Below are 23,829 nucleotides of genomic sequence, written 5' to 3'. Positions count from 1 at the left end.
AACACTTCTATTAGGTAGTGCCAGTAGCAATGCATGCTTTCAAACCTCCTGTGAATTCACCCCCCTTTGGAATTAGCATCTTTCTCTTCCTCCCACAGGACTCACTGGTAAAGAGGTGGTGATTATGCTTCCTTAATTTGAGGGCTCGTTCATACAGCTTCCTGGCACTCTTCCTAGACTCAGGACAGAGTCGAGTCCTCATGTTCTTGACACCCTGCTTGGTGTCTGGGTTGAGAAATACCACAATGGGATACCACTGAGCGTAGTTCAGACGGTCCACTGCATTAGGGGTAATGTCCAGCACCGCATGCTTGTCCTACACACACACACAGAGAGAGAGAGAGAGAGAGAGAGAGAGAGAGAGAGAGAGAGAGAGAGAGAGAGAGAGAGAGAGAGAGAGAGAGAGAGAGAGAGAGAGAGAGAGAGAGAGAGAGAGAGAGAGAGAGAATTACACATGCATTTGTTTATACTGCCTGTATTGCACCCTTTCCCCTAAGTATGTCGGTGTTTGGAAGAAAACTAACTCCTTTATAGCTTTTTGCTCTTTTCACAAACTGGATGTAGAAGACATACATTATTTTAAATACTTAGGTGAAATTTAGAAAGACAAGCTGAAAGGCTGACTTATACTGAGCACTTCCATCACAAATGTTGCCAATAATAAAAACAGCACACTAGGGGGCAGCAGTGACCTTTAAATCATATTTTTGCTCAACACCATTGTTCCAAAGTGTTGATATCTCCACAAGATGTGTGTAAACATGAACGTATGTGTGTAATCACTCACGTGATCGATGATCTGTTTAATGGTGTGCAGGCGAATAATGCCGGAGCTTTTCTGGTCAGTTCCTGCATCCCTGGGTTCACTCTCTACATAAGACAAATGGACATGTTTCTTCAATCACCAGAATACTAACAACAATAAACACAAGCTGTAGTCCCAGTTAGAGACCCATTTAGTGTGCAGTTGTCAACGCCCAAAAATAGAGCTGTTAAATAAAGTTAGGAGCGGACAAGTGCACAGTTATGAAAAGAGCAACATAAAAATGGAGCAGTGGCTGATACATGCAATAATATTTAGGTAAACAGAAAATTTAGGCAAATATAATGCAGTGTCTATGTACAAGTGAACATAACCATAAGCATGGCTGCAGTGCAAGAAAGGTGGCATGTGTGAAATACTAACATGAAATAGGCAGCAACTAGAGGCGGGAAGTCATTTGAAATGAACAAGAATGTGGCATCATAGTAAGTATCAGAATTCCACAAAGATGTGGAGAAGGGTTTGTGATTTACATAAAGATAAGCAATACTTTTCTGCGAGGAAGATACAAAGAAGACTTATTTAATTTAAATGTTGCATTCTAATTGAAAAACATCAGAGCAAGCAGAATCTTTCATTTCTAACATACTAATAAAGTCTTGTAATCAGCACGACGCGTCAACACTGCAAAAAGCTGTTCAAATATAAAACAGCGGTAAATATAAGCATGAATTAGGTCACTAGCTGAAATAAAAGCAACAATGTCAAAGATTAAATGTTGGCATTCCAGTAACTGTTCTGCACATATTAAAAACATGTCCAATTTATTTTTTTTGTTTTTTTCAGTGACATGGTCATTTATTCGTAATACTTTTCACCTTCGTGCAGTGTGTCCATCACTACATTATAACTACAAGCATGCTCACAATGAAGTGTGTAGCATCAACAGTGAATTTTTATTTTATTTTTTAATGTACAGTGCATTTGAAAAGCATTCACAGTGCTTCACTTTTTCCACATTTTATGTTACAGCCTTATTCCAAAATGGATGAAATTTTTTTTTTCCTCCAAATTCTACACACAATACACCATAATGATGATGTGAAAACATTTTTTAATGATTTGTCCACATTTATTTAAAAAAAATAAATAAATCACATGTACATAAGTATTCACAGCCTTTGCCATGAAACTCAGAATTTAGTCCAAGTGCATCTTGTTTCCACTGATCATCCTTCTCGTTTCTACAGCTTAACTGAAGGCCACTTGGGATGAATTCCGTTGCTTGGACATGATTTGGAAAGACACACACCTGTCTACATGAACCAAGCATGAAGTCAAAGGAATTGTCTATAGACCTCCAAGGCAGGATTGAATCAAGGCACAAATCTGGGGAAGGGTACAGAAACATTTCTGCTGCTTTGGAGGTCCAAATGAGCACAGTGGCCTACATCATCTGTAAATGGAAGATGTTCAGATCCACCAGGTCTCTTCCTAGAGCTGACTGCCTGTCTAAACTGAGCAATTGGGTGAGAAGGGTGACCAAGAACCAGATGATCACTCTGTCAGAGCTTCAGCATTCCTCTGTGGAGAGAGGAGAACCTTCCAGAAGGATAACCGTAACTGCAATAATCCACCAATCAGGCCGGTATGGCAGGGTGGCCAGACAGAACCACTCCTTAGTAAAAGGCACATGGCAGCCCACCTGGAGTTTGCCAAAAGGCACCTGAAGGACTCTCAGACCACAAGAAACTAAATTCTCTGGTCGATGAGACAAAGATTGAACTCTTTAATGTGAATGCAAGGCGTCATGTTTGGAGGAAACCAGACACCATCCCTACAGTGAAGCATGGTGGTGGCAGCATCATGCTGTGGGGATGTTTTTCAGCAGTAGGAACTGGGAGACTAGTCAGGATTGAGGGAAAGATGAATTCAGCAATGTACAGAGACATCTGGATGAAAACCTGCTCTAGAGCGCTCTTGACCTCAGACTGGGGCAACGATTCATCCAACCTGATGAAGCTTGAGAGATGTTCCAAAGAGGAATGGGCAAAACTGCCCAATGATAAGTGCACCAAGCTTGTGGTATCATATTCAAGAAGACTTGAGACTGTAATTGCTGCCAAAGATGCAGCAACAAAGTACTGAGCAAAATGGACGAGGGCTGTTAGAAAACTATCTGACCTTTTTATTTTTTTAAAAAACTATATGGATTTGAATCATGTGTGCTTCCATCAGCCAAGCTTGAACCTTCGTGCGCATGCGTGAGTTTTTTCACGCCTGTCGGTTGCGTCATTCGCCTGTGGGCAGGCTTTGAGTGAGCACTGGTCCACCCCTCTCGTCGGATTTTCATTGTCAGGAAAATGGCTGAGCGATTGGAGCAGCGCTGGATCAAATTTTTCCAGAAACTGTGAGAGACAGCCAGGTGGAAACCATTCGGAAGATTCAGACGGCTTCCGGTGAAGATACTCTGGGCGTCACACAGATTAAGGATCATTACAACGGGATTAAAGACGGCCCACAGCGGCTTTTTGTTGTGCGCCATTAGCGGCTCCGCCTGACGCGCGAATTCCTCCGCACGTCTTTCATTACAAAATCTCCTGTAACAGTGGAATGTGCCGCAAATGTGCTGATGTACACCTCTTCCATAATTTCTCTGGTAGTCAGACGACGTCCCGGATCAACACAGCCTTCACTTTATAAATGATCTGGTCGTTTCAGCCTGTCGATGGCCGCTTGGAGCGCAGCGCGCCCTGCGCCGCTGTGGGCCGTCTTTAATCCCGTTGTAATGATACTTAATCTGTGTGACGCCCAGAGTATCTTCACCGAAAGCCGTCTGAATCTTCCGAATGGTTTCCACCTGGATGTCTCTCATAGTTTCTGGAAACATTTGATTCAGCGCTGCTCCAATCGCTCAGACATTTTCCTGACAATGAAAATCTGATGAGAGGGGTGGACCAGTGCTCACTCAAAGCCTGCCCACAGGCGAATGACGCAACCGACAGGCATGAAAAAACTCACGCATGCGCACGAAGGTTCAAGCTTGGCTGATGCAAGCGCACATGATTCAAATCCATATAGTTTTTTTTTTTTAAATAAAAAGGTCGGATAGTTTTCTAACAGACCTCGTATGTGATCTCTTAGGTTTGGGGTTTTTTGTTGTTGTTAAAACAAGCCTTTTATATGTTGTCATTTGGGGTGTTGTGAGTAGAATTTTGAGGGGAACAAATAATTTATTCCATTTTGGAATGAGGCTGTAACATAAAATGTGGACAAATGAAGTGCTGTGAATACTTTCTGGATGCACCGTACGTACCCAGAGTATCTATGGAAAATACCTTAATGTTTTTGCTCTGAAGTCTATCCTGGTTGCCTTTTCACATAAAAAAGCCCCCAAAATTTGGCATTTTAATCCAAAATAGCCACTGTTCCACTAAGATGACATTTTTCAGAGGTAATCTAAGCAAATATTTCCAAGTTGGTATGAACCTGGGCAAACACCACAAGCTTCATCATTGGCAGATGCATGATGCAACAGTGAGGCAAAGAATGTCTTCAATGGACAGATGTTTTATGGGACAGAAATTTTAAGTAGGTAAGGGTGACCAGGCCAGTTAGATTTTATTTCATAAGTGTTATTATACACTTGACTTATTGATGGGTCTATTTTATAATTATGTCAGTATTTTTTAATCATCCTTCAGTGAGGAGCAACATGTAATGTTATGGATGGACACTAAGATGGACTCCCCAAACTGAAAGGACCGCAGCAAGAAAGTTGGACATTCTAATGTGATTCAGTAACTTTTTCACCCTGTTTTATCAACCTATAGGTGCTTATGCTACTTTCAGCAGGTTGAACAGGCATTTTGTATCTATTATATTCAAAGTACCCTACGTATCGGGTAAATTTTGGCATTTTTGCATATAAGTTTCATTCAGAAAACGTGTCAGGACACAGTGTAACATCTTTGTGGGTAAAACACATCATCTACCATCAAAAACTAGAAGTGATAAGGAATTGGGCAGCACGGTGCATTAGTGGTTTGCACTGTTGCCTCACAGCAAGAATGTCATGGGTTCGATTCCCACCTGTGGCCGTTCTGTGTGGAGTTTGCATGTTCTCTGTGTTTGCGTGGGTTTTCTCCGGGTGCTTCGGTTTCCTCTCATATTTAAAGACATGCAGGTTAGGTGAACTGGAAACTTTATAACTGCCCAGGTCTCCCTTGCAAATGAGTTCTTGATCTCAATGGGACAAACCTGGTTAAATAAAGGTAAAATCCCCAGAAAAAGATTTAATAATGTTTTTGTCACTGTATACCTCATTTCTGTCAAGCTGAATTTTTTTCCATATCAAAGATTTAGTGCTTGTTTCTAGATCAGAAAGTTCTTGGTTCAAAACAACCCCTGCCCATTTTCCATGTGAGTGTTGCTTGGAAAGGCATCCAGCATAAAAACTGTGCCAAATTAACATGCAAATCTATCTCTGATCTGCTGTGGTGACCCTGACTGATAAAGGGGAGAAGCTGAAGGAACTTTCTTAAAGATATCATATTTTATTTAGAAAAAAAATTATTTCTTGGATAATAAATGCTTACTGTGGGAATTATAAAAAATACTTAAGGCCTGGAATTCTCTTGACTGATTCCTAGAATTGGGTGCAAAACAAAGTTTCTAACTCTTAAAAAGTGCATTCTTCTATTTCTGAAGATTGAATAGGTCATGGATTTTGATGCCCAGCATTATGAACACACTCCGACTGCAACGCACACATCATGAGAGCTTTGTATAAAACATGATAATTATGCTGTACGCATTTATCATCGGGAATTTTGAAAGTCGAAATTTAAATATATGTATGTCTGCAACAATCAATATCTATGGTAACGAGCTTCCTGTTTATATTGTGTTGATGTGACATGCTGATTTCTACATTTAGGTACTTGTTTTATTTTGCACAGGCAAAATAAAACAATAAAAGCATGGCTGAATGTTTCGAACCCAAACAGCTTTACAATTCTATTATCTTTACTATATATCTATCACTTCCTTGTGATTATTCAGGCATATTGCACAAAACACAAACGTCCGTTTCCATTTCATATTCACAGCACAACTCCACATGCAGCCTTACTATCATTCTACATGCTGCAATCTGCCCTCAACAGGGGAATACAACAAGTACAAAATTATTCCCCCGCCTGCTAAAGCATGTTTATTCATTGACTAATCTCCTCAGTAAGTAGGAACAAAGTCAGACTGTGTGCTGTTCACAAATATGTCAGTATCTCATTGATTCACAATTTCAAGGAGACTTTGAGCAATAGAAAACAAAAATACAAGTAGCTCATAATCAGTCAGTCATTCACACACATGCATGTCACAGATGTATGCTGGAAAATGTTTCCAAACACATTCTACAGTCCATCTTCAGGACATGTAACAATCTTAACCGTTACTGATAAAGCAGGGGTTTTGTGTAAGTAGCAATATTTTCTGGGCATTTACTATTGTGGTGTTACATATTTTATTATTAAGACTTTGTGTGTCATTTTATAACTGTCATTTTGTGTCATTTTCAATATTTCCTTGAAATAGGCAATTTCTTAGATGCAGTGCTATTCCCCTGAACACAAGAACAATATATACTTAAAAACCAGCACAATAGGCTCACCAACCACAACACACTACCTTATTATCTGTCATTCATTAAACAAGCTAAAACAAAAAAAGTGATGCACTAAGTCACATACTTTCCCCTCCTTGTTGTTGTTGTGTTTCTGAAAAGAAAATACAATTATCATCATTGCAGTTCCACAAAAACATTGAGTTACACATCAAGGAAATGAGTCACTTCATATGTGGTGGTATATGTTGTGTACATGTGTGAGTTTGTGTATGGTTGTTGCTTGCACACTTCATGAGATTAAAAGTCAATATGGAATGTTTCTAGGACAGAAAAGGAATCTTAAGTTGAAATAAGGACTATGCAATCCTGCTTGGAAGATGGAATTGTTAAAGATGAACAAATGGAAAAGGAAAAAAAATATATTAACAAAATTTAAATAGAAAGAAATGATCACAAATGAACTATCATTTGACAAAATTAATTTGGAACATGTAATAATTTTAGCAGTCGTACCATATCCGAGCACTGGAATACCGCCGACCCGAGTGCGGACACTTGGGTCGGGGTGAGGTATCATTAAATGAAAATAAGAGAGGAATGTTGATGAGGTCAACACTCAACTACAGTTTGTCACTTTATCATGTCAATATAATAATTAATAATATAACAATTTTGTTTGTATGGCACTTTAACAAGAAAGTGCTTCACAAGTAATCCTGCCCCCCAGGCCCATACTATCTCTAGCTAATAAAGACGAAAATAATAAAAAAATAAAATACAGTAAAACAGATGCAATAGAGACAAACACATTGGCAATGTCACCAAAACTGATTCTCACCCTGTTAAATTGTAGTATATGTATTAAAGACACACAATTATTGTCACAAACATTAATATATGATAAAGAAAGTGGCATTTTGCTACTTACTTGCAAGCTCGAAAATGTCTGGCTCCTCCCTGGCCAATTTCTCTCTTGCCACATCTGCTATTGGCCCAAAGATAACGACAGGCCTCAGGAACCCAGCTGTTCATAAACAAGACCATATCATACAGCTGACCAACAGATAGCGTCACTCAAAAATTACACAGAGCGCGTAATGCAGATGTGTGTATTACTTATTTTCCTAAATACAGAAAGACTGCTGAATATTACATAATTTTTTTCAGTACGGAATGACTGAAAGCCACAACAAAAACTTATTTTCACCTTTCATCTTTACATGTCTCTTTTTTTATCTGAAAAGAAATTTAGGCTGATCAATTTTCTGGTTCTGTCAAATCACCTAATAATTCAATGACAACTAGCACCTGTATAGTACGGTCATGTTTAATTTTTATTTTTCCCCCCAAAAAGAATGTTCAGAAGACTTTTATTTAGATTTCTATTTACAAGGTAATTAAGAAATAAAAAAAACAAAAAACATATTTATATAGGAAATGTATGGCGCCTAACATTTTTGCAGAGTATCCACTATAGAATGAACCTCGACAAACTAACTGTACAAGGACTGAAAGAATCAAAAACTGCACAAATGCACTGTCTTTAACCCCCACCCCACCCCCCCCACCAACCCATATCATCAATGGCAGAAAGCAAACAAGATGCTGTAAATGACCATTTAATTTTGCAACAATTTGTAAACTTTTACCATATATCACAAAGATCTGACAAACCATGTCTCATAAAGAGTGAAAAGGGTGTAGGTTTTTGTTTTAACGATCACCTCTGTAGTTGATTACACTGATGAGAACCACTTTGGTGACTGGCGTTGATCCATTGAAACAAAGACCTGCACTCTTTGCTCTTCACAGCATATGGTAAGTGAGTCCTGGTGTGAAGGTACCGTATGTGGCTCTCCAGGTGACTGATACAGTGATGTGATTCGTATACTCCTACCTTCCCTCAACACAACTCTCTCATAGGCAGGGAACTTGGTCTGAACGGGCTGGGCTGACAAGTCCTCCCTGCTCTTGCGCAAATTCCTCTTTGAACTTCGCAATCCACGGAATCTCCAGAAGTCGGCCCTATCACCCCCTGGTGTTTTGGGAAGGGTGTACTGCACACTGGATAGCTGCTCGGCTCTGAAACATAAGCATAAATAAGATCAGCTGTCGAGACGTCATTCTAAACTCCAAGTGACAACACTTCAGAGACGTGCACGGCATCAGAATCACAGTTGTTAGCTTTAAGTATTCAGAACTTTCAAAAGTCAATTTTTAAAATAATGTTCTCTCTATTTTACTTCAGCTTCTCCTCACTGTCTTTAATGTAGTTCTGGTCGTGTGACCTTCTCGGCTTTCGTGCAACAGTTCACGCCGCATTAGCAAGTTAGCTTGGCTCATTAGTATGACGCCAGAACAAAATCAATCTGCTCTGTAGGCCTGTGTATCGCCCTGTTTGTTTCCACATCAGTCACCAACATTTCAGTGAGTCTTGCCCCAAAACATACAGTAAGACAAGAATCACCAAGCCCTAAAAAGACTTGAAACTTGACCTGAAAGGCAGAGAACTCAGAGACATGAATGCCATTGCCATATACAGATACACATCTCATGGCCAAATCAAGGATGATCCTGAATTCCTGGACCGTAGTCTTGATCCAAAACAAACTTTCACTGCAACTGGGGCATCCACTGATTCCACAGACTTACTGAAGATCTCATGAATTTTCAGGATGTTTGAAACATTTTGAGTAAATTATGAAGTTTGACTTTTTACTTCCAATTAAATTCGGCCAACATACAACAAGCCAAAGAGGGAGGTGAAACTAGGGTAAGAGCTGACACGTATTTCACATTGCTTAATCTATGTACTAAAAATGCACCCATGTGAAAAGATGTCTTTTCTCTTAGCAGTACAGTGAAGACTGTATAAATGTAGGAGGTTTGGTTGATGAGACTTGCAGAGACAGATGACTAAATAATGCCAATGACTTGACTATGTCATAATACTGCGTGTACCTACAGACATACACACCTCAAAAACTCACACAGGTCATTTGAAAACTACCTGCCTGACACAACTGTTGATGTATGAAAAATATTTTACTTCATAGAAACTTAGTTTTAAAAGATGACAGGTTTAACACAAAGGCTACAACGTTTCTAATAAATAACTGAAATAAAGAGTTGTAAAAGTTAAAAAAATACACTTCTTTGTTACTCTCAGATCCAACTACAATGTTTTCTCACTCCACCCTTTCCCATTCACAGAGTGCCAGAACAAGCTGTACAGGTGTGACTTGATCATCGTTTACCTGTTCTTATTCGGGATGATGCCTCTTTCCACTTCCTGATGGTTTTTGCCAATACGGATAGCCAACCAGGAGCCTAATTTTCCATTGTAGAGAGTGTCAACCACACGGAAGACTTCTCCTTTATTGAAGCTCAACCCATATGGTGATTCTTTTTCATATTCAAAATGGGTCCGAATGTAAAAGGAGTCACCCACATCTGATTCCACTATCCTCCGATACACTGGAGAGAAAGCAGAGAACAGCAAATGATTATAGTGTCACGCCAAAACACCTTCTAAAGTATAACATAAGCTAGTCCAAATGCTTGATATGGCACGGTACAGTTGGTATGTTATATCACATCACTCACCATCCTTCTTCTTTTGAGCCAGAATAGTAACTTCATCTCCTCTTGGAAGATCAAGCAGAAACAGAACAGCCTCTTCCCGGATAATATTAGCAAAGTCCACATTGTTCACCTAGATGAATGACAGAAAAAAAAAAAAACCCTCAAAACTACAGTAGATTCCAAGGTCTAACTCAAGAAATTAATACAAATCACACACGTGTTCTTCAAAAAAGCTTAAATATCACATTTATTTGTTTGGTAGTGACATGCCCTACCGTTTGGAGAACACTAAAAACTGCAGCAGCTGTGGTTCATTATTTTCTCACATAATAGGTGGAGCAGATGGAAAAAGGAAGAAAAAAATTCCCTTCACTGGGGTAGGGTCATGTACTTCCCTTTACCTCACTCTCTCCTCAGCTCCTGCTGCTGTCCCAAACACAATAACCACTGTTTATTGACTCTGCTCAAGGGGACAGCAGGAGAACCAGAAACACATGGACCAAACTGCTGAACCTCAGAAAAGCACCTTTATCCTTCCCAGAAACTACAGAGCTTGATGTTTTTATAATCTCCACTAGCACACCATGACTAAAAGAAAACAACCTGAAGATGGAAAGCAACATCCTGTAAGTGTGTAGAACAAAAAGACAAAAGGCGCGCTGTGGAGAGGAAAAGACCTGTACCTGTGAAGACAAGAGTAGTTAATTAACAGCTTTCTGAAACAACCTTATGCCCTGAGATAGTACAGTAAATGCATTAAGGTACGTGGCCTCTGCTGCTCTAATGTGCAACAAAACAATACAGTGTTAAATGCTGCATCTTTGGCTGGTGTATCAACATGTCAGTGGACTCAAGTCTGACATCAAGAGTTATCATCATCTCACCAACAATGCTTCTCTACTGTCCAGTGAAACAGAAAGGCAACTGTTTGAGGTCAGAGTACATGTGTCTTCACACTGGAGACAAAAAGAGGACTGACATGAGTCAGAGCCTGGGAATGACTCGTGGACAGAAAATAGGCTGTGCTCTAGTCCAAACATCTCCTTGTACCCAGATGAGGGATCACATCCCTCCACAATGAAATATCTGCTTTAGCGTGGGTGGCTAGAGGTCTTCAAAAACAACAGATGTTCCATCCTACTGTCATGTACTTACTACACCTCACAGAACCACGCTGATGTGCATATACAAATATTGGTAAAAATCAGGTTAAAGAAGGAAATAGTTTATTGTACTTGACTGATTGCTGTCAAACCTGCATTTACAGCCAACAGCAGTAGTAGGATTGCTACTCCAGCCTCTGTAAAAGCATTTATCAGTTAAAAACCACATGAGGATGGAAACTACTACAGTGATGTGTCATTCATTATCTTATTGGTGTGGAAATATGCAACTCAGCTTGAATTCTTCTGTCAGATCTGATGCTTCTAGGGAACTCAATATTATGTTCCATCAGTGGGAGGCATTTTCATGGAAAGGAAAAGACAGGCTTATTTATAGGTGAAAGTGAAGTGTTGTCGTGTTTGAAATTTAATAATTACTTAATGTCATCTTATTTCACTTTTCCTTTTCTTCTTATTTTGTTTGGACACACTTTCCCCATTTAGTTGAATGGGAAACTTTTGTGAGTAATGTAGATTTTTAGTTCAAATAAATTCAACTTATTTATATAGCGCCAAATCGCAACCTAAAGCTGGGCATACACTGTACGATATTTTCAATCATTGTACTTGGCTCCAGCTCAAACTGTGCGACAAAACCGCAGGGGTTAAAAGTTCAGAGCGCACGATTCATGTTCTCACACTGTACGGCCCAATGCTCTGATGCGATCTGACTGCTCACATTGTACGTTCAAAAACCACACGTCGGAAACTTTTTTTCTTTTTTTAAAAATTATTTCATGCCTATCAGCACGCACAGTGAGTGAAATCAGGTGGGGGAGACTGAACGAATATGCGTGCGCGCACACACACAGCAGACAGCAACATGATCCATGAGAAGACGGTAAAAAAGAAAACAAACATTCATAACAGGTGTTGCTACTTACACTGCTGTATAAATAAACTATATTTCATACGGAGTCATACAGCTGTGCAAAGTGTAGCAAGTTACTCCATCTGTCGTAAATCCTGTTGTTGTCTGCTGTGTGTGTGCGCGCGCGCATATACGTTCAGTCTCCCCCACCTGATTCCACTCACTGTGCGCGCTGATAGGCATGAACTTTAATATGATATTAGGTTATTGCGAGGGAACGCAAAAAAAAAAACAAACAAAAAAAAAAAAAACACAAGACTTGAGATCACTGCTTGCTCTCTCCGGTGTTTGCTCATGGACAGTGCGTGAGGTAATCAGCGCACAGACGCTTGCAGCGCTGCTTCAACAGCGAGTCATGACGGCCGACCAAAACATCAAACAGGTTTGATTTTCATCCGACCATACGATTCTCGATCGGGAGGTGGTCATGAGATGTTAAACGCAGCTCATTACTCCATGTAGACTGCACGATGCAGGACACACGATTAAGCTGAAACTCGGCGCGATCCAAAAAATTCTCGCATGAGTGAATAATCGACTGAAAAATGGCCAAAACTCGAACAGTGTAAGCCCACCTTAAGTCGCTCCAAGGTGTTTCACAAAGACGAGGGCTGAACTTACCCACCTACTGAACAAGTACAATGGCAAAAGTGCTAAGGAGAAACTCCCTCGGGTCTGTTCTAACAGTAGGCAGAAACCTCAAGCAGACCAGACACAGAGGGGTGACCATCTCCTTTGGCCATACTACCCATAACAAATTAACAAATAAAACAAAGTACAACTAAGGATTGTTAAACACGTTCAAGAAATCGGGTGACTGCAGAAAGTTGACAACAACCAAGTTCAATGCGTGAAAAAGTATTGATGAAGTGTTCAGTACCCTGAGAATCTGGTCTCCCTCCTCTAGCCCCTCCTTGGCTGCCGGACTCTCTTCCAAAACTCCTGCTACAAAAATGCCCACATCGTTTCCACCTGCTAACCGCAAACCAACGCTGTCTCCTTTCTTGAACTTGACCAGCTTCATGCTTGGCCTGTATGAGAACACAGATGAGAGTTAAGTAAATCAATTTAATCAACAATTAGGTCCCCCGCCACCCCACCTGCTAGCCAAGCAGAGAAAACACAAAAGCTGACCAGCATATTTGACCCAATCTGAGCTAAAGTTCAAATACGGTGCATCACGAAAGTATTTAAAGTATTTATATTTATCAAAATTCAACACAAAATACCCCATAACAGCAATGTAGAAAAAGGTTTTGTTTTTGTTTTTGTTTTTTTAGATTTTTGCAAATTTATTAAAAATAAAAAACTAAATAATCACATGTACATAAGTATTCACAGCTTTTGCCATGAAGCTCAAAATTTAGCTCAGGTGCATCTTGTTTCCACTGATCATCCTGGAGATTTTCTACAGCTTAAGTGGAGTCCAAATTCAGTTGATTCGACATGATATGGAAAGGCACACACCTGCCTACATATAAGGTAGTACAGTTGACAGTGCATGTCAGAGCACAAACCAAGCATGAAGTCAAAGGAATTGTCTGTAGACCTCCTAGACAGAACTGTCTGGAGACACAAATCTAGGGAACGGTACAGAAATATTTCTGCTGCTTTGAAGGTTCCAATGAACACAGTGGCCTCCATCATCTGTAAATAGAGAAGTTCGAATCCACCAGGACTCTAAACCATCTAAACTGAACAATCAGGGGAGACAGACTTTGGTCAGGGAGGTGACCAAGAACCTGATGGTCACTCTGTCAGAGCTCTAGCATTCTTCTGTGGAGACAGGAGAACCTTCCAGAAGGACAACCATCTCTGCAGCAATCCACCAATCAGGCCTGTATGGTAGAGTTGCCAGATGGAAGCCACTCCTTAGCAAAAGGCACATGGCAGCCCACCTGGAATTGACCAAAAGGCACATGAAGGACTCTCAGACCACGAGAAATACAATTCTCTGGTCTAATGAGACAAAGATTGAACTCTTTGATGTGAATGCCAGACGCCATGCTTGGAGGAAAGAAGGTACATAATGGAATGGTAAAACAGTTGCATTTTCATTCCTTCTTAGGAGTTAGATAATGTATCTGTAAAGTTATGTTTATTATAGATGTAACATGTCATTATAATCTAATTTCAGGTTCAAATGCGCTGCGTGCAATGACACGCATTGACACGCAGTGTTTTCAAATAGGTTGCACAATATTCATGACTAGTTCACGCAAGTGGCATGAAAATAATGCATGCCAGAAATTTTGAACATTTTAAAATTTTCTTTGTGCACTGGCATGCAGCTGCGCACAGCTCACACACAGTTTACAAGTTTACAATGAGTTTATTCATTGGCATGCAAGTGGCATCCAGTGCGAGGGTCAAATTTGTGCAAGTGTCAAGGTACCTTAAGAACATAGCCAGGATATCAAAGGAGTGACCTCAGGACAACTCTGTGAATGTCCTTGAGTGGTCCAGCCAGAGCCCAGACCGGAATCTGATTGAACATCTCTGGAGAGATCTGAAAATGGCTGTGCACCAACGCTCCCTATCCAACCTGATGGAGCCTGAGAGGTGCTACAAAGAGGAATGGGCAAAACCGCCCAAAGATAGGTGCACCAAGCTTGTGGCATCATATTCAAGAGGACTTGAGGCTGTAATTGCTGCCAAAGGTACATCAACAAAGTGTTGAGCAAAGGGTGTGAATACTTATGTACATTATTTCTTAGTTTTTTAGTTTTTTTTTTTTAATACATTTGCAGAAACTTCCTCCCCAAAAAAGATTTCATGTTGTCATTATGGGGTGTTGCGAGTAGAATTTTGAGGGAAAAAAATGAATTTACTCCATTTTGGAATAATCCTGTAACATAAAATATGGAAAAAGTGAAGCACTGTGAATACTTTCCAGACACGCTGCATATAGCTCATGTTATTGTTTCAAGTAGCAAATTCTTTCAGTTTCTCTCTCTTTCACTCAGGATTGACACAGTAGATCAAATATGGATTTAGAATTGAGAAGTGCACAAACTGCTTGGCACAAGTTGTTTCTGCTAATTTGGTCATATTATTAAAGTGAGCAATAATGTGTAAATACTGTGTTGATGACATATGTAAAGTATGTTTTAAACACTTAAGTTTGAAGTAAACCACATATGAAATATTATGTTTCATTTGCGATTTTTTTTTCTGTCAAGTGGTTCTGTAATTGTGAACTACAACACGTAAGTAATACACAAAGCTTTCATATATATTCCAATTAAGTTAATATCTTCTAAAGTTTAATGGCTAACTTGATAAGGATTTTAGGAAATAAATGACTCCAACTGTATCTGTAGTAAGAAAATGTTTTTATCGTTACCATTTGTGACTGCAATAGATCAATCAATTTCAACGTTCTAACTAAAGCATTTATCTATTCCATCAGAGAAAATGATTGTGAACTGTGTATTATATCAGAAACAACAACAACAACAAAAATGATTACAAAACCACAAAAACAAGAAAAGACAAGTGGTGACAGTGGGTACGTATCTGGCTGCATGTCTAGCTAGAGAATGTGCTGACATGATAGAAAACATCTGACTAAACCAGCAGTTTATAAATAGTCAGCTGTAGTGAGTCTAATTTACTCTAGATTGAATTGGTAAATACAGTTTTAAGCACTTGATTCTCAATGGAACCACAGTGCACAGTAAGGTGCTTTGGATAAGAATGTACCTGAGGATACTGTCATCATGAGCGGCGGTAGGCACAGGGGCGTCAGAGGGGCTGACTGGCAGATCCACATCCGGCTGACCAGGCTGTGCATAAACAGGCTTTGGTTCTAAAGAAATACAGGAAATAATTTACACACAAAGAAACAAGTATAAATTCAGTATAAAACATAATCATTGTGTAAGATACAGATAGTTAGCTTAGTCACTGATAATTACAAAACTATTTGGAAAAGCATTAAGTATATATTATGATTTCTACACCAATGCTGTATTGTCAGATTTTGTAAACACTGCAAGCTAAAAGGTGCTACAATCAGTTTAGTGCAACTATGTCATAATAGTACTTTTATCTCAGACCACAGGCACAGCCACTCCTCTTCAACCCTTCCTGCTCTACACTGAGAATAAATGTCAGTTGATGCTCTTTAGCAGCTCAGTACATCTAGGATAAGCCTTTGTTCATTTTCATCCAACCACCTTGTTGTTCAGTATCATTTTTAGCCTCTGAACAGGGTTTGCTGGGAGGAGCAATTTTTGGAACGCTGACACTCAAATTAATGCACGGTACTTTGTGGTCCGCCATTCACTACTGTTTCTTTATAAACTTGGGGAGGGACAAAGTTTCCAAGGAACATGAAAGCTGAAAATACAAGACACACAGAGACAGAGAGTGAGTGCCGCTTCATTCTTTGCACAGGAGGCCATTATGTCCCCACGTGTGTACACAGAAAATAGTTGTTGGCTGCTCTTTTAATGCTTAAAATGGCATTTGTAGCACCTTTAGACATGCATAACTTGCACACGACTGAATTGAAATTTTCCACAAGATGTCGCCATGACTCAGTCCTCCTCCATGACAGGCAAATCTACAGTTTGAATCCGGTCCCCTAACAATTGTTATTACAGTGAGTTTACTCAGAAAGAAATGTGCTCTACACTTTAAACCAACTTGCCATGTCCGGGGATTAACTGACCTTAGTGTCTATACTGTTCTCTACCATTACGACACATTGCTGCACATCTGATATTCACTCCAAGTGTCAGACAATGACACTATTTTCAATATTTAGGCACCATGACATGCATGATCCCAAAACTTTAATGGACCTTCCAAGTTCTTAGGTTTGAAAGTGTGACTGGTTAAAATGCAGAGGATTCCATACCAGGCAAGGGAGGCAACTGTGAGTCATCTCTGGAGCTCGCCTGGTCACTGGCCTGTGATAACGCACCATCATCAGATGCTTTGATTGAGGGCACAGGCATTGGTTTGGACATACGATCTTCATCTCGACTTCGATGGCTAAGAACAAATGACACAGATCAATTCAGTACAAGGTCATTTGTAATACAATACACATTTTTTAACATTGTAGAATAAAGCTTCGATCTATGCAGTCGGTTTCCAATCTGACTAAGGATATCAGGATATGACCTTGCATGTCAATAATCCATTTTCTATGAAGTTGAGAGGTGATGGTATAGTGGTGATGGTCCTTAATCACCTAGTTACTCCCGGTGTCTAATGAGCACCTTGCAAGGCAGTACACTGACATCGCTGTGTGAGTGTATTTGGATGAATGTGAGGCATAATTGTAAAGCACTCTGAGCGTCTGATGCAGATGGAAACGCGCTATATAAATGCAGTCCATTTACCGTGCCTGTTTGAAGAGTGGGGTGAAAGTACTTTTCAAAAAGAAGAGATATACAAGGTATAGAGCATCTTAATAAGAACCCCAGATTATAACCAGTCAGAATTCTGAAGAATTAGAAATATTTCAATTTCCTAATTAGATGCTTCATTAAAATTCAGATTTTCTTAATCATAGTACAATGTTCCAATAAATCCTTGCAAGGAAGCATTAAAAAAAGAAAGAAAGAAAATAGAAATCTCACAACATAATAAGTCTTTCACTGGGATACTTTATGTTATGTTCCTGTTTAATCTAAGTAACATACATAACAATAAATTATCTTTATTATGTGTGCTTTTAACTACACTGTGCATAACAGCAGAAAAGACCGTGGTGCTCAAAACAATGGTTGAATTCTAAACGTGTCACATGACTGTCTGCTGGCACAATACTTGACCTGCATTCAGAAGCTTTTGGAAACAAATGTCAATGTACACACTGTACTATCAGCACAGATGAGGAAAGCTGCTACACCTGTTTTTAACCTGCGTGTCAGCAAAGCAGCGAGCATATGGACTGAATGTGTAACTTTTTAAAGCAAGCAAAAAATAAAACAAATCGAAACAAGTAATAAATATAATGCAATGCTAAAATACCCTCGGCTGTATGAGCAGTGTTCTTTATAATTTGCAGTTATTTAGTTAATTATTATGATCTACTGTCTTACATACAATTTGTACGTGTTTAATAATGCCCCTCTTAATAATGCCCCTCTATCTATCAATCAATCAATCCAAAACTATATTTACATTTTAACGGCATTTGCAGGAGGCCCTGAGGTGTGCGTATATATGAGCTTTTGACAAGAGCAGAAGTTGTACAAATTGAGGAATATTTGTAGATCACCTTCTGCGCATTTGCAGGTATTAATGAGACAAATTTAGCTCCATAGGAAGTTAGCATGCACGCTAACATCTGCAAATTGTCTTGTAAATAAGTTCAGAGGTGTTATTAGGTTCCAAAAACAGCATTTTCAGTTTTAGAAGTGTGTATTTCTCACGAGCTTTTACATAATACAGTGAAGAAAATAAGTATTTGAACACCCTGCGTTTTTGCAAGTTCTCCCACTTAGAAATCATGGAGGAGTCTGAAAATTTCATCTTAGGTACATGTCCACTGTGAGAGACAATCTAAAAACAAACAAAAAAATCCGGAAATCACAATGTATGATTTTTTAAATAATTTATTTGTATGTACTGCTGTAAATAAGTATGTGAACACCTGTGAAAATCAATGTTAATATTTGGTACAGTAGCATTTGTTTGCAATTACAGAGGTCAAACGTTTCCTGTAGTTTTTCACAAGGTTTGCACACACTGCAGCAGGGATTTTGGTCCACTCCTACAACCCCTGGCAATAATTATGGAATCACCGGCCTCGGAGGATGTTCATTCAGTTGTTTAATTTTGTAGAAAAAAAGCAGATCACAGACATGACACAAAACTAAAGTCATTTCAAATGGCAACTTTCTGGCTTTAAGAAACACTATAAGAAATCAGGAAAAAAAATTGTGGCAGTCAGTAACGGTTACCTTTTTAGACCAAGCAGAGGGAAAAAAATATGGACTCACTCAATTCTGAGGAATAAATTATGGAATCACCCTGTAAAATTTCATCCCCAAAACTAACACCTGCATCAAATCAGATCTGCTCGTTAGTCTGCATCTAAAAAGGAGTGTTCACACCTTGGAGAGCTGTTGCACCAAGTGGACTGACATGAATCATGGCTCCAACACGAGAGATGTCAATTGAAACAAAGGAGAGGATGATCAAACTCTTAAAAGAGGGTAAATCATCACGCAATGTTGCAAAAGATGTTGGTTGTTCACAGTCAGCTGTGTCTAAACTCTGGACAAAATACAAACAACATGAGAAGGTTGTTAAAGGCAAACATACTGGTAGACCAAGGAAGACATCAAAGCGTCAAGACAGAAACTTAAAGCAATATGTCTCAAAAATAGAAAATGCACAACAAAACAAAAAAGGAACAAATGGGAGGAAACTGGAGTCAACGTCTGTGACCGAACTGTAAGAAACCGCCTAAAGGAAATGGGATTTACATACAGAAAAGCTAAATGAAAGCCATCATTACCACTTAAACAGAAAAAAACAAGGTTACAATGGGCTAAGGAAAAGCAATCATGGACTGTGGATGACTGGATGAAAGTCATATTCAGCGATGAATCTCGAATCTGCATTGGGCAAGGTGATGATGCTGGAACTTTTGTTTGGTGCCGTTCCAATGAGATTTATAAAGATGACTGCCTGAAGAGAAGATGAAAATTTCCAGTCATTGATGATATGGGGCTGCATGTCAGGTAAAGGCACTGGGGAGATGGCTATCATTACATCATCAATAAATGCACAAGTTTACGTTGATATTTTGGACACTTTTCTCATCCCATCAATTGAAAGGATGTTTGGGGATGATGAAATCATTTTTCAAGATGATAATGCATCTTGCCATAGAGCAAAAACTGTGAAAACATTCCTTGCAAAAAGACACATATGGTCAATGTTATGGCCTGCAAATAGTCCGGATCTTAATCCAACTGAAAATCTTTGGTGGAAGTTGAAGAAAATTGTCCATGACAAGGCTCCAACCTGCAAAGCTGATCTGGCAACAGCAATCAGAGAAAGTTGGAGCCAGATTGATGAAGAGTACCGTTTGTCACTCATTAAGTCCATGCCTCAGAGACTGCAAGCTGTTATAAAAGCCAGAGGTGGTGCAACAAAATACTAGTGATGTGTTGGAGCGTTCTTTTGTTTTTCATGATTCCATAATTTTTTCCTCAGAATTGATTGATTCCATATTTTTTTCCCCTCTGCTTGGTCTAAAAAAGTAACCGTTACTGACTGCCAGAATTTTTTTTCTGATTTCTTATAGTGTTTTTTAAGCCAGAAAGTTGCCATTTGAAATGACTTTAGTTTTGTGTCATGTCTGTGATCTGCTTTTTTTCTACAAAATTAAACAACTGAATGAACATCCTCCGAGGCCGGTGATTCCATAATTTTTTGCCAGGGGTTGTACATACAGATCTTCTCTAGATCTTTCAGGTTTGGAGTTTTAGCTCCTTCCAAAGATTTTCTATTGAGTTCAGGTCTGGAGACTGGCCAGTCCACTCCAGGACCTTGAAATGCTTCTTACGGAGCCCCTCCTTAGTTGCCCTGGCAGTGTGTTTGGGGTCATTGTCATGCTGGAAGACCCAGTCATGACCCATCTTCAATGCTCTTACTGAGGGAAGGAGGTTGTTTGCCAAAATCTCACAATACATGACCCCGTCCATCCTCCCTTCAATACGGTGCAGTTGTCCTGTCCCCTTTGCAGAAGAGCACCCCCAGAGTATGATGTTTCCACCCCCATGCTTCACGGTTGGGATGGTTTTCTTGGGGTTGTTCTCATCCTCTAAACATGGTAAGTGGAGTTGATTCCAAAAAGCTCTATTCTGGTCTCATCTGACCACATGACCTTCTCCCATGCCTCTTCTGGATCATCCAGATGGTCACTGGTGAACTTCAAATGGGCCTCGACATGTGCTGGCTTGAGCAGAGGGACCTTGCTGCCCTGCAGGTTTTTAAACCATGACAGCATCATGTGTTACTAATGTAATCTTTGTGACTGTGGTCCCAGCTCTCTTCAGGTTATTGACCAGGTCCTCCTGTGTAGTTCTGACGTTTCTCAGAATCATCCTAACCCCATAAAGTGAGATCTTGCATGGACTCCCAGACCGAGGGAGATTGACAGTCATCTTGTGTTTCTTCCACTTTCTAATAAATAATCATAACAGTTGTCTTCTACCAAGCTGCTTGCCTGTTATCCTGTAGTCCATCCCAGCCTAGGTCTACAGTTTTGTCCCTGGTGTCCCTAGACAGCTCTTTGGTCTTGGCTATGGTGGACAGGTTGGAGTGTGATTGATTGAGTGTGTGAACAGGAGTCTTTAATACAGGTAACAAGTTCAAACAGGTGCAATTAATACAGGTAAAGAGTGCAGAATAAGAGGGCTTCTTAAAGAAAAATTAACAGGTCTGTGTGAGCCAGAATTCTTGCTGGTTGGTAGGTGTTCAAATACTTATTTGCAGCAGTAACATACAAATAAATAATTAAAAAAATCATACATTGTGATTTCCGGATTGTCTTTTTTAGATTATGTCTCTCACAGTGGACATGCACCTAAGATGAAAATTTCAGACCCCTCCATGATTTCCAAGTGGGAGAACTTGCAAAATCGCAGGGTGTTCAAATACTTATTTTCCTCACTGTATATGAGAAAGGTGTTATTTCTAGCCAAAAACGAAGCAAAGTTAGCATCTAGCGACATCACCACGCTAATGTCCGCAAGATCATACCATAAAAAAATGAGGTAAAGAATGTGACTTTTTAACCTCTTAAAATAGGTCAAGGTTAGCCATCTTTGAACTTGTCCAAGCTCTGTTTCCCAAGAATGTTCCTTGTCAATTTGAAGACCGTGGCAGTAATAGGGTTGAACTTATGCTGAGCACAGACAGACGGATGGACTGACAAAAAAATCTTCGCAATACCTGATGGCCATATTTGATGGCCTTGTGTAAAAATCCAAGTAAAAATACAGTTTTGTGAACAAAAAATAAATTAAATAAAACCAAGGTAGACTTTTTAAAATCAATTAAACTAAAATAAATAAAATAGCTGATTGTGAATGTACAGTTTCATTTCAAGTTAAAAACGTGCTTATGGGTAAAGTTGTTTTGCGAATCAAAAAGTTGTTTTTAAGTCAACAGGTTTTGCAAAACAAACTCTTTCACAAACACGCACATGCATTTGGCCCTCAAAACTGCTTCATTTGCTTGAACTTTTTAAAAATGTCTTTCACTGATTTTTGTTGTTGCAATATAAAAGAAAATTCACCTCATACGACCACAGTACTGTTGTCACTTGTGTGTGTGTGTGTATCTGTGGACACGATAAAACAATGGGATGGATTTTCTGAAACTAGGTGGGGATATAATTTGGATAGATATATATAATTCATTTGATTTTTTATTATTTTATTTTTTTTTTTTAGCAGGTTGGTCAAAGCTCAAGGAAAATGACGTCTGAAAGTCAAAAACCTAGAAGCCGAGATGGATCGAATTTGGTGGGGATATTATCTGGATAGATATCTAGAGGTAATTAGATTTTGGAGTAGGCTGGTCAAAGGTCAAAGTCAAGCAAAACATGGTCCAATAAAACACCATGTTTTGTATAGGTCAAAAACCAATTTGTCAAGATGTATGATCTGACGCAGTGGTGTCCAAGGACGTTCTAGAAAGGGCCAAGAGGTGTGCAGGTTTTCTTTGCAGCCACTGACTATCAAAACAGTGGCTTCAGGACAACTCTGAAATTCTTGTCTAATGTGTAAGCTGCTGGATGCCTGGAATTTCCCTCTGGGATCAATAAAGTATCTATCTATCTATCTATCTATCTATCTATCTAACTCTGTGAATTTCCTTGAGTGGCCCAGTCAGAGATCAGACCTGAAGCCGACTGAAAATCTCTGCAGAAATCTGAAATTGTCTGTGCACTGACACTCCCCATCCAACCTGATGGAGCTTGACAGGTGCTGCAACGAGGAATGGACAAAACTGCCAAAAGACATATGTGCCAAGCTTGTGGCATCATATTCAAGAAGATTGGAGGCTGTAATTGTTGCTAAAGGTGCATCAACAAAGTATTGAGCAAAGGGTGTGAATACTTACGTACGTGATTTCTTAGTTTTTTATTTTTATTAAATTTGCAAAAATTAAAAAAAAAAAACTTTTTCATGTTGTCATTATGGGGTGTTGTGAGGGGGAAAATTAATTGACTCCATTTTGGAATAAGGCCGTAACATAACAAAATGTGGAAAAAGTAAAACATTGTGAATATTTTCCAGATGCACTGTACATTGTGTGTTACAGTGTGGTGGGATGTGGATAACAGAGGGTGACACAGGAGTAGATTTTCACTCCTGTCCCGTCCCACTCCTACAGAAAAATTCCTGTCCCATCCCAATCCCGGGCCAGAGTAAAAAAACAAAATTCCTGTGTCCCCTCCCACTCCTGGTAAAATGACTCCGACTCCCACCCCGCTCCCATTCAGAATGACTCCCGCTCCTGTACTGCTCCCATTTTTTCCTTCTTTTAGTTTTTAGGCTTTAGTGTTCTGCAGTTTTATATCAGAAGATGTGGCAACAGAAACAGTTCATCTGTGGTAATACAGGGAGGCACTTATTGCCTTAATCCAAATTTTTAAAAAACTTAATGTATGGCCTGTGGTCTTACAGTTTTTCAAAATGTGGTGGTGGTGGACACGTAATGATCTTAACATTTAGTTTGTCTTCTATTTCTGTAACTGCAGACTGTATGAAATCAACACATTTCATGTTTTGTGTGGTCAGCTTTATTTTTATTTATTTTTGTTAATATA

The 23,829-nt window shown here is 39.4% G+C and overlaps 1 protein-coding gene across 10 annotated transcripts in view; it reads right to left on the bottom strand.

Moving 5' to 3' along the window:
* tjp1a (tight junction protein 1a) overlaps positions 1 to 23,829 on the bottom strand; it is a 423,741-nt gene that overhangs the window by 52,490 nt on the left and 347,422 nt on the right. For 7 of the 10 annotated variants that reach the window (XM_034191454.1, XM_034191483.1, XM_034191493.1 and 4 more), the window contains 10 exons: positions 16,879 to 17,015; positions 15,717 to 15,822; positions 12,892 to 13,042; positions 9,999 to 10,107; positions 9,650 to 9,869; positions 8,290 to 8,474; positions 7,321 to 7,416; positions 6,517 to 6,543; positions 788 to 870; positions 106 to 316 (listed from right to left, as the gene is read on the bottom strand). In XM_034191454.1, the coding sequence (XP_034047345.1) occupies positions 106 to 316; positions 788 to 870; positions 6,517 to 6,543; positions 7,321 to 7,416; positions 8,290 to 8,474; positions 9,650 to 9,869; positions 9,999 to 10,107; positions 12,892 to 13,042; positions 15,717 to 15,822; positions 16,879 to 17,015 (1,325 nt within the window). The remainder of the gene's footprint in view (positions 1 to 105; positions 317 to 787; positions 871 to 6,516; positions 6,544 to 7,320; positions 7,417 to 8,289; positions 8,475 to 9,649; positions 9,870 to 9,998; positions 10,108 to 12,891; positions 13,043 to 15,716; positions 15,823 to 16,878; positions 17,016 to 23,829) is intronic. The other 3 variants (XM_034191473.1, XM_034191526.1, XM_034191533.1) reach the window with 1 other exon arrangement.

Source organism: Thalassophryne amazonica, chromosome 2 (assembly GCF_902500255.1).
Source record: "Thalassophryne amazonica chromosome 2, fThaAma1.1, whole genome shotgun sequence".
NCBI classification, from domain to species: Eukaryota; Metazoa; Chordata; class Actinopteri; order Batrachoidiformes; family Batrachoididae; genus Thalassophryne; species Thalassophryne amazonica.
Note: the sequence above shows the minus strand (reverse complement) of the source record. Positions and strands in the feature narration are given on the sequence as shown.